The sequence below is a fragment of the Schistocerca nitens genome, chromosome 3 (assembly GCF_023898315.1).
Source record: "Schistocerca nitens isolate TAMUIC-IGC-003100 chromosome 3, iqSchNite1.1, whole genome shotgun sequence".
Classification (NCBI taxonomy): Eukaryota; Metazoa; Arthropoda; class Insecta; order Orthoptera; family Acrididae; genus Schistocerca; species Schistocerca nitens.
The window spans coordinates 76,246,656-76,258,921 of NC_064616.1; the positions used below are offsets into that span (position 1 = coordinate 76,246,656).

At 43.3% G+C, this 12,266-nt stretch overlaps 1 protein-coding gene across 1 annotated transcript in view; it reads left to right on the plus strand.

The window, feature by feature from the left end:
- The first annotated feature begins 693 nt into the window (after positions 1-693).
- Positions 694-12,266, plus strand: part of LOC126248036 (exostosin-2) — a 107,641-nt gene continuing 96,068 nt past the window's right edge. The window contains exons 1-2 of the mRNA XM_049948657.1: positions 694-1,559; positions 1,647-1,871. Of these exons, the coding sequence (XP_049804614.1) occupies positions 970-1,559; positions 1,647-1,871 (815 nt within the window). The 5' untranslated portion in view covers positions 694-969. The remainder of the gene's footprint in view (positions 1,560-1,646; positions 1,872-12,266) is intronic.

Consider the following 12,266-nt stretch of genomic DNA (forward strand, 5'->3'; position numbering starts at 1 on the left):
CATGCATTACGCGAGTGCTATTCAATTCCTTGAAAAACACCATACGCCAAACCATTCCCTGTTTAGTAGCATTCTGCGTAATATACGGCTGGGAAAGGCGACCCCTCGATCGTCTGGGTAACTGCCAGTGCTATTTTGTTTTTACTTTTGATTATAGTTTCCATATTTGTGGAAACTCACATTAGAGTGAGATACACTGTAATAAAACTATTTTTAGCAAAACATATGAGGCGAAACATCGACACAAACAGCGTCCTCCACCTTGTCAAATTTTCGGTCAATCAAAATTCCTGGCAAACACGTCAAACACACTCTGCAAAAACATTAAACACGGTCATTTATTTGGCAAACACAGTAAAGTTTGACACATTTTTTGCCGAGGTACAGTGGCCCTTAAGAAAGTGAGAGGTAGTGTAGCCTAGTCTTTCCTTTGTCCATTTGGATCTCATTACCGTTTAACTAATCATAGTGGGTGGCTATCGTTGTTGATTGTTTCCTGAACGACAGTAAATGAAATCACAGAAATTATTCAAAGAACACCAGGTCACATCAGTGTACAATGTTCATATCGAAGTTGAACATTACTTCTTGCATTTTAATAAAGTTGTCCAGAGAAGATTAGAAATTTCATGAAACTATTTTTTTCCGATGAACCTGTCATCGACAGCCAAACCATACGCAGAGATTATAGGCATACGCGTGTTCGTAAATCTATGGATGCAAATGTCAGCTGTGTTTCATGACAACAGTAAGGGGGAGTGTCATGCATGTTTGTATAACTCCGTTTTTTTCACCACGTTGTTGAATGTTACTCTTTCCTCCTACGCTTGTTAGAATTATCGCAAATCCGTTAGTAATAACTGTGTCACAATGACATGATTTTGTACCTTTTATAAGAAGAGTGTTTGAGGTATGTGAGACGAGCATTTGACAGAGTCAGAAGCGGCGAAGGATATTTTAGTGTGTCGCATGTCGTTGGTGGTGCTATTACGGGAGAGTAGTTGTAGAGAGCGCTTCGTTAGCTCCAAAGTGATGGGCAGCAACAGAGGCTTCTCCAAACAGAAGTCATTCAACAATGGTTTTAGGCAGTTTTTTCTTAGTTTATTTTTGTTTGCTGTCATCTCGGTGGTGTTTCTGCTTACTGTCCATTTTCTGCCATCAACACAAGAAGGCACCTCACAGGTTTATGATCGTATCTCCTTAGAAAATTTACATTCCCTTCCAGAAGTGTCGCTGTCTTCAAATTCTCGAATTTCGGACTCGAGAAATCCCCGCTGCAGCTATTATGACTGTTTCAATGTGTATCGGTGTGGGCATAAGGGAATTAATCGAATTTTGGTATACTTGTACCCTGTAAAGAAATACGTGGATTCAAAAGGGATACCGATTGGTAGTCAAATTTCGAGAGAATTTTACTTTATTTTGCAAGCGATTTTAGAAAGCAAATATTATACACCAAATCCAGCAGAAGCATGTATTTTTGTTCCAACCATCGACACACTAAACCAGAATCGCTTTAGAACTGTAGAAACATCACAAGCATTGGCGTCCTTGCCCTAGTAAGTAAAACGAAGTGGCGCACTGATTTATTTTATCTTAACGTCTGTTTAATACTAATTTTGTTTCTATGTGTTTATTTTCTTCAGCTGGTATGATGGAGATTACCCTGGAGAAAATCATCTGATATTTAATATGCTGCCAGGTGCAGTACCTGACTATACCACAGTTGTAGAACTTGCTCTTGGACATGCCATGGTAGCTGGAGCTGGATTTTCATCATGGACATATCGGCCTGGTTTTGATGTATCACTTCCAGTTTACAGCCCACTTGTTGATAAGCTGCAAGCACCTGATGAGCAGAAACAACCAAGGTTGCACATCTTCTTTGTTTATTTATGTATGTATTTATTTTGAGAGAGAGGGAGAGTATATTAGTGCTAGTTATAACTTGTTGAGAGTATATTTTACAGAAGTATCCAATAATAGTTGCTTCTGCCTTTTAATATACAACTTGACTCATTCCACATTGCTGAAGATGATGAGATTTAAGGAGCACTTTGTGTGACTGAATGAATCAAATGTAAGAGGCTGTGAACTTTGGCTGGTGTTGACTAAGTCATAATAGCTGAATCTTATTGAGATTTACAGAGTGAATTAACATGTATTTCTAGCTGAGAAACATGGGCAAACATATTGAGAGTAGTATGGTTTAGAATAATTTGTTGTCTTGGTCAGAAATTCCTCATGGGTTTTTATTGGACACTGTTAATAAATAGGGGTATACTTCTGAATACAAGTTCACAGGCAGTTACTTTCAGTAGACCTAGTTTCCATTCATACTCTCAGGATCATTTTCTCAATATTGTGAGGGTCGACAGAAGCGTCCGATCCCATGCGTCGGCTTTGACCCGTGACGTAAGGGTGTTGTCGTGTGTGACGTCATGACGGCGCGGGGTTTGGTTTGAGTGTGGCTGTCTCCAGTTCTGTTTTATCTTACTTTATTTACTTTTCTGATCTGTTCGTTCTATCTCGTGAGATTTTTTTTTTTTTTAATTTAAAAACACTTATTACTTATTTTAATTATCTGTTTCCTCCAATTTCTGTTTTAGTTTATTATATTTATCTTTCTGATCAGTTCGTTCTATCCCGTGAGAATTTTTTTTTTTTTTAAAGACAAAAATCACTAATCAGCTACTGAAGCATCTTTATCTTCTATGGGTTTCAGGGGTTACGACCCCTGGGGAGGTGGGTGGGTATTCATGCATGGCTGTCTTCACTGACACGTTGTAGCTACGCAAGGCGTCTAAATTCGTTTATATTTAGTTTGCCCCCCCCCCCCCCACCCAAAACATTCCATTTCCCGTGCTTGTCCCGTTAGTGTCATTAGGCTTCTTGTGGAAAGTGTGTGTGTTTGTTTTTGTTTCCGCCATATTTGTGACGTCATGGGTTAAAGCAGACGGGCGGGATCGGACGCTTCTGTATTTCCCATTGTGATTATGTTTCCATTCATACTCTCAGGATCATTTTCTCAACATTGTGAGGGTCGACAGAAGCGTCCGATCCCACGCGTCGGCTTTGACAAAAAAAAAAAAAAAAAAAAAAAAAACGGAATCATTTCTGCTCGGCAAATCCTAGTCTGTAGAAGAATTTTTAATTAAAAAACTGGAATGTCTGTAGTATAGAGAATAATATTGATCATTCATTTTTGCTAAGTGTATGAATTTGCTGCTTGTGGTATGAGTAGTGCTTGAGACTAATTTGTTATCTTTTGTGGATTGAAATGTAACCGCGTATATGAACAAGTCATATATATAATAGCCTGTAAACTAATTTGTTCTACATCATTTTTATAGAAACTGCCCAAACAGTCCATAGAAAATGGAATGAACCAGTTGACTCATTCTATCAGAAGTTGTGATAGAACTTAATGTCTCATTCACATATTCACTGAAAGTTTTATGTGGAAAAAGAACATATATTGTCTTCTGGCATAATGCTCTTACTTTTATCATACCAATTATCAGTTAATCACCTGGTTTTCATTCGAGAAGCTGGTTAACTGAAGTGCAAAATTACTGTGGGAATTTTCCCTTTCATGCTATGCCAAATGTGTGCTTTTCATGAGTTAGTTCAGACACTGTTATACTACCTACAACACCAGAACGAAGAAATGATTTTGTAGACCAAAGAGGTTTTGCCCAATTTTGTTCATATCATTTCTATTAGATATTTGAAAAACTTTTATCCATTGTACATGAGAACTGCATTTAATCTAGTACCAAGTCGGGGGCAGGTAGCAATGTTATATATACTTACCAAGGTTTGATTTGGTTTGATTTATTGGCGGTGATTTCAAGTTTGTGGGGGTCACTGAGATCAGCTTTTACTGGAATTATATAATATGATGGAAAATTTACCAGATCATAAATACTACAGAATGCTACTGCAAAATGGAAGGATTTTTGTTGGATTGCAGGATAAGCAATCTACAGGAAAGAGATGTTCCACTACAAGGAGATGTCATAGTGTTAACTCTTTTCAAAATATTCACCACTGACAACTCCACTCTGCATGGCAGCAGATTTTGCTCTAGTAATCCAAGAAAAGCACATTCATTCTGCAGAAAATGAGATGATCTAATGGTATATTGACCAAAAGAATAACTTCTGCTGCCACTGATACAGAAAGATTAAAGCTTGCGGGAATACGAGGAGTGTGGTACCACATGTTGGATTTGACCCATGACATCATCAAGCAGGCAGGTAACCCTATTTAAAGCTTATATATTACACAGATAAACAGACAAAAACAACATCAAAAATGTTTAATTATAGAAGTAACCTGAAACTGATGGGATAAGAATGGGAAGTGGTGGGTTTTGGGCGGAACAAACTAATATGTGACAGTCCTAATAATGAAGACCTAGAAAAACAAATATGCAAGCAAAAATCAACCAAACAAACACCTCAGCAATAAAAAAAAACACAATTAAAAAAAGAAAAGGGTATCGGAAATATCACATTACCAGTATAACTCTGAGACCCCAAGAGCATGAAACCCAACTCCAAAATTGGTACTGGAACTTTTATTTTGCGTATATAGTTCAAATGATACCACAACCAGCAGAACTATTATCAAAACCTAACCAGATCAAAACAACTAGAACACAGTTGGTGACCCCCTGTGGGCCCGGGGGTTAGAATAGGCTTGAGGTATTCCTGCCTGACGTAAGAGGCGAATAAAAGGAGTCTCACACCTTTCGGCATTTATGTGATGGTCCCCTGTAGGGTTTGACCTCAATTTTTCAAAATTTTCCGGAAGAGCGAGTCAACTGGGAAAGGGTGCCTTACATGATGCATTGTGTCCATCGTGCATTGAGATCTTTAGCTCACTTTCTCATTGAGGCATTGCAGTCCCGCTCATCCTCCATCTCTTGGGCAAAGACACCTTACTGGGTGCATTTTCCTCCACCCACTATGCAGTGTCGTTTTCTGCACTGACGATGACCATGGAATTATTTGCACCTCATATCTAGCACAGTAGCCAGTCCACTGTGGTGGGGCTGCCATGTACCCTGTTGGTTGTAGTCCCCTGACTACACAGGGATTGCTCTGCTGATGCCTGTGCTGTCAACTCCCCATGTATGCCAAGGAGTAGATGCCCGTCACCCTGGGGGCATTGGGACTCCCGGCCATGGTCATCCTGCCAGGTGGCCTTTGCTGTGGCTTGGTGGGGAGGGCCCTGGGTCGGAATGGGTGGCATCAGGGCGGATGACACCCCATGAAGCGTAATACGTCATCTCTTGCTGGTGATCCGCTGCCAGCAGTCTAACTTCAGTGCTAAGAAATATGACCCCAAATTGTTCCCCTCCTTGACCACACCATGGGAGGAATGCCAGGTTAAGGATGGCAGTGAAGCTTATTCGCCCCAGTACCTCGTATGTGCAAGAGTTGATGGGGAGTCTTTCATGTCCATGAAGCCTCAGTTTTTTGTGGAGCATGTGGAGGACAAGTTTGGGGAGGTGGAAGGCTTGTCCAAAATGCACTCTGGGTCAGTCTTAATAAAAACTGCATCCTCTGCCCAGTCACGGGCATTACTTGCTTGTGACAAGTTGGGGGATGAAACTTCCTGGCAGATTAAAACTGTGTGCCGGACCGAGACTCGAACTCGGGACCTTTGTCTTTCGCGGGCAAGTGCTCTACCAACTGAGCTACCCAAGCACGATTCACGCCCCATCTCACAGCTTTATTTCTGCCAGTAACTCGCCTCCTACCTTCCAAACCTTACAGAAGCTCTCCTGCGCACCTTGCAGAAGTAAAGCTGTCAGGATGGGTCGTGAGCCATGCTTAGGTAGCTCAGTTGGTAGAGCACTTGCCCGCGAAAGGCAAAGGTCCCGAGTTCGAGTCTCGGTCCAGCACACAGTTTTAATCTGATAGGAAGTTTCATATCAGCGCACACTCCGCTGCAGAGTGAAATTCTCATTCAAGTTGGGAGATGTTTCTGTTACATCACGCTCCATAGGATCTTAAATATGGTCCAGGGTATTATATTCCACAGGAACCTTCTTTTGCAGTCTGACACCAATTTAGAGTGGCGAAACATTCATTTCGTCCGGCACATCCATCGGGGTCCGAGGGATAATCAGGTTGCCACTGGTGCCTTCATCATGGCCTTCGAGAGTGACACATTGCCCGAGAAGGTCAAGATGATGGTCTACCGCTGTGATGTCAAGCCATATACCCCTACCCTGATGTGGTGCTTTACATGCTAGAAGTTCAGCCATATGTCTTCCCGCTGTACTTCCAGTGGCACATGTTGAGTTTGTGGAAGTAGATCTCAACCCAATACTCTGTGCCCCACCTCCCATCTGTATCAACTGCAGAGAGCATCATTCACCTTGCTTGCCAGACTGCTGAATTTTACAGAAAGAGAGGAAAGTCATGGAATATAAGACCCTGGACCAACTGACCTACACTGACGCTAAGAGGAAATATGAGCGCCTATATCTTGTGGCTGTGACCACCTCTTATACCGCCGCTACGACAACCATTGTCACCCCATCAGTTCCTTGTATTCCTGTCGCCTCTCAGAACCAGAAGACTACACCTGCCCCCTCGATGGTGGGGGGGCACTTCCCTCCCTGTTGCTCCCGGACCACCTACTTCGGGAGCAACAACCCCCCAACCATTGGGGATATCAGTCCCCACTTCTGGAAGGGGTCCCTTGGGTCATTCCTTTCGCAGGTCTGCTTATGGGAAAGATGACGCCCGCCAGTGGCTGAAGAGCCCAAAAGCAGCTGGTGGTAGGGTTTCACACTCATCTTCAGTCCTGGAGACTCAATCAGTGAAGTCCTCCCAGCCAGGGAAACCCAAGGAGCAGTAAGAGAAATCCAAAAAGAAGGTCCCTAAGACGAAGGGAATTGTGGTGACACCCACACCTCTGCTACCTACAAGCTCTGCATCTGTGGATGAGGTGGAGATTCTGGTGTCTGCTGAGGACCTAGATCTCACCAAACCCTCAGACACAATGAATATAGACTGCTCAGCGAAAATTTGGTGTCAGTATGAGATCCTGAGGCATAAACTGCCTCATTGAATGTTCCAAGCCTTCCCAGTCTCATGATGGCCTCATCCTCCAGTGGAATTGCTGTGGTTTTTTCCACCACCTGGCTGAGCTACAGCAGCTGTTAAGCTTTACACCTGCTTTCTGCATTGCCCTCCTGGTAACTTGGTTCCCGGCGATGCGGGCCCCTGCCCTCAGCGGCTATAAGGGATACTACAGGAACTGTAGTGACTATAATTGAGTGTCAGATGGAGTTTGCATTTATGTCCTAAACTCTTTTAGTAGTGAACCTGTGCCCTTTCAAACCCCTCTTGAAGCTGTGGCTGTCAGATTAAGGACGACACAGGAAACAACTGTCTGCAATGTATATCTTCCTCCAGATGGTGCAGTATCCCTGAACGCATTGACTGCACTGATTGATCAACTCCCTAAACCTTTCCTACTTTTGGGAGATTTTAACACCCATAACCCCTTGTGGGGTGGCGCCATGCTTACTGCCGAGGCAGAGATGTCGTAACTTTACTGTCTCAGTTCGACCTCTCCCTCTTAAATACTAGGACCACCACACATTTCAGTGTGGCTCATGGCAGTTACTCGGACATTTATCTATCAATTTTCAGCCCAGGGCTTCTCCCATCTATCCACTAGAGAGCACATGACGACATGTGTGGTAGTGACCCGTTCCCCATCTTCCTGTCACTGCCGCGGCATCAGTCCCACGGACACCTGCCCAGATGGGCTTTAAACAAGGCAGACTGGGAAACTTTCACCTCTGCTGTCACCATTGAATCTCCCCCACATGATATCATTGATGTGATGGTTGAGCAGGTGACTACAACAATCGTTTCTGTGGCAGAAAACACGGCGACTGGAAGGGAAAGTCCTCTTGTTCACTACACGCCATAGTGAATCCTATAACACCCCATTGACAGAGTGGGAGCTCTTCAGTGCCCCCGTACATTGCCCTGACACAGCCCCTGGGCCAGATTGAATTCACAGTCAGATGATTAAACATCTCTCATCTGACTAAAAGTGTTATCTCCTCGTCATCTTCAACCAGATCTGGTGCGATGGCGTCTTTTCATCGCAATGGCAGAAGAGCATCATCATTCCGGTGCTCAAACCCTGTAAAATCCCGCTTGATGTGGATAGCTATTGGCCCATAAGCCTCACCAACGTTGTTTGTATGTTGCTGTAACATATGGTGTGTTGGCGGTTGGTTTGGGTTGGGTCCTGGAGTCACATGGCCTACTGGCTCCGTGTCAGGGCAGGTTCCACCAGGGTCGCTCTACCACTGATAATCTTGTGTCCCTCGAGTCTGCCATCTGAACAGCCTTTTCCAGATGCCAACACCTGGTTGTCATCTTTTTTGATTTACAAAAAGCATATGACACCACCTGGTGACATCATATCCTTGCCACATTATATGAGTGGGGTCTCCGAGGCCCACTCCTGATTTTAATCCAAAATTTCCTGTCGCTTCATACTTTCCATGTCCAAGTTGGTGCCTCCTATAGTTTCCCCCATATCCAGGAGAATGGGGTCCCGCAGGGCTCTGTATTGAGTGTCTCCCTATTTTTAGTTGCCATTAATGGTCTAGCAGCAGCTGTAGGGCCGTTTGTCTCACCTTCTCTGTATTCAGACGACTTCTGCATTTCATACTTCTCCACCAGTACTGGTGTTGCCAAGCGTCGCCTGCAGGGAGCCATCCACAAGGCGCAGTTGTGGGCTCTAGCACACGGTTTCCAGTTTTCGGCCACAAAGTTGTGTGTTATGCAGTTGTGTTGGCATCATACCATTCATCCAGAACCAGAACTTTACCTTAATGAAAACCCATGCACTGTAGCAGAGACATATCGATTCTTAGGACTGGTTTTCAAACCTGGTTGACTTGGCTTCCTCACCTTCATCAGCTTAAACGGAAGTGCTGGCAGCACTTCAGTGCCGTCCACTGCCTGAACAACACCAACTGGAGTGCAGATCGCTCTACGCTGCTGCAGCTCTACAGAGCCCTTGTTCAATCTCACTTTGACTATGGGTGTCTGGTTTATGGTTCGGCCGTGCCCTCTGTTGTGTTTACTCGACCCAGTGCACCACTGTGGCGTTCGCCTAGTGACAGGTGCTTTTAGAATGAGTCTGGTGACCAGCGTCCTTGTGGAGGCCAGAGTCCCTTCATTGCAGGTTAGGCATGCACAACTGCTGGCCAGTTATGTTGCACACATTCATAGTTCTCCTGCACATACAAATCACTGTTTCCTTTTCCCACCCACGGCGGTTCATCTCCTGCATCGATGGCCCAGGTCTGGGCTCCCAATTGCAGTTCGTATCCAATCCCTTCTTTCTGAAATGGAGTCCTTACCTTTACCACCTATACTTGGAGGTCCATTCACGTACACTCCCATCATGTACACCTCATCCACGGCTTCGCCTGGACCCTTCACATGGTCCTAAGGACTCGGTTAACCCCCGGCTCTCCACTGCCACTTCCTCTTGATTCTTGACATGTACTGAGGCCACTAAGTGGTTTTCACCAATGTGTCGATGACTGATGCTCATGTTGGCTTCGTGTATGTGCATGGAGGACATATTGAACAGCATTCCTTGCTCGATGGCTGCAGTGTTTTCACTGCCGAGCTGGTGGCTATATCTCGTGCTCTTGAGCACATCCGTTCATGCCCTGGGGAGTCGTTTCTTCTGTGTACTGACTCCTTGTGCAGCCTACAAGCTATTTACCAGTGCTACCCTCATCATCCTTTGGTAGTGATCATCCAGGAGTCCATCTGTGCCCTGGAAAGGTCCAGGCATTCAGTGGTGTTTGACTGGACCCCAGGTCATGTTGGAATTCCAGGCAATGAACTTGCCGACAGGCTGGCCAAACAGACTACGCGGAAACTGCTTATGGAGATCAGCTTCTCTGCAACTGACCTGTGTTCAGTCCTACGCCACAAGGTTTTGCAGCTTTGGGAGATGAAATGGCATAACCTCAGCACGCACAACAAACTGCATCCCATTAAGGAGATTAAAAATGTGTGGCAGTCCTCCATGTGGGCCTCTCGCAGGGACTCTGTGGTTCTCTGCTGGCTCCACATTGGCCAGGCTTAGGTGACACACGGCTACCTCCTGCACCGAGATGACCTACCTCAGCGTCAGTGCAGCGCCCGGTGAGCTGTCCTTTGGCTGCCCTGCAACGGACTCCTCAGTTACCGGACTCGTTGCCATTAATTTTAGCTGACAACCCCTCATCGGCTAATTTAGTTTTACATTTTATATGTGACGGTGGGTTTTATCATTCTGTATAAGTTTTAGTGCATGTTCTTTGTCCCCTTGTGTTCTCCACGGTAATGCTTTTAATGTGTCGGCAGAGTGCCTGGCTTTTCCTTTTTATTCTTGTGGTCAGCCAACCACGGTCATATGCTCTCTTGTTTTTACTCCTTCTACCTGTTTCTTGTTTCTCTTTGTGGTTTTCTTTTTCCTGTTTTGTCCATAGTAGTGTTGGTTGTCCTTCAGTCGTTCTTCTGGTTCTTCCTTGCTCCTGTTATTGTGCTGTACATCTCCTTTTTTTTGTCTTTCCCTTGTGTAATTAGTTTACTGGGAACAAGGGACCAATGACCTCGCAGTTTGGTCTCTCCCCCACCCCTTTAAACCACCTCTATGAATATTAAATATGAACCTTCACTATCAACTCAAATTACAAAATCATAAAAAACTTCTCTAACATAAATTTTGTTACCCACATCTTAAAGAAAATTACATAAATAAACGAACACCTTACAGTTCTTAACATAAAAAAAAAAATCTTAATAACATAGTTACCGCCCAAAGTCAGCTGAGCTTCCCTGACCCCCCCCCCCCCCACACACATACACACACACTAAAAAACCAAAGCTAGAATTCTCAAACCATGAATCTCTCATAATTTTGTTACGATGACACATGTACTTGTCCCAAAGAAGCAGTGGCTTTGGTGAATTCCGTAAATTCGCCATACATCAGGAAATTAATTGTAGCAGCCCTATCATTGGCCATAGCAGCAACTAACGAATTACAAGTAAGTTTTGTCGGAAGATCCTTACATAGTACCAAACAAGAGGGAAAAAAATTTAATCCATTAACAACACAATGAACTAACAATTCAAAAACTGAAAATGTATCAGTAGCCAATAACTCATGGTATTAGAACAAGTCACTGACAAGCCAATGAAAACAAAAAACAGAGTAACACACAGCATAAAGTTCAATGCCGCAGTACCTTCACTCACAAATAATTTAGAAACAAAAAATATCCCACTCTAGAGCACACCACTGTGTACTCTAACATGGCCTCTGTAAACACAATCAATTTCAAAGATGCTGTGTCACAATGACCTTACACACTACAACACAGGTACATCACAGGTCATTGCGGACAGGTGGTACTGTAAACTTAGCTTGACCCCTTGTTTACTTGGATTGTTTGTCACTCAACTATGTCATACGGCATCATATTTTGGGACATGTCTGTACATTCAGAAAGAATCTTTTAACTCATAAAAGGGTGATCAAAATTATCTGTGGTGTCAGTTGATAAATATCTTGTAGATAAATGTCCATATTTCTCAAGGCTGTCACTCTGCCGTCGCCTAATATATTCTCAATTATGAGATGTGCAGTTAATAAAATGGATACATGAAGGAACTACTGCATTAATGTAATGAATACTGTGAGAAAAATGGGGATTACACTTAAATAAGGTATTTAATGGTTTCTCAGAAATATGAACACTATTCTGTGTTACATTCCCAGTAAGCATCCATCAGAAATAAAAAAAAAAAAAAAAAAAGAGTGAAAACCTTCAGCTTTTAGTTCTACATTTGGAAGCTTCTTTGTGGTACACTGCTTTTAGTTTCTCACAGTAGATTAGAGTCTCTTTCTTTATTGTGATATTGGACCATACCAGAAATCTTGGTTGTAGGGACATGCTGATTCGTAGTGTAACCATAGGTCTAGCTTAGGTTGAAAGGGGTAATTTATTTGAGAGTTGTGAAGCCAACAAATGTTAATACCACATAAAGACTGGTAACATATTGACCTGTACAGCAGCCTGATGTTTATGTGCACCCCTCATTGAAAAGCACTGTGCCATATTTAATGCACTTTTCATAATATAAACTAAAACTTGAAGGTAAATTCAGAAAATTTATATGCATGATGCTGAACAAATCTCC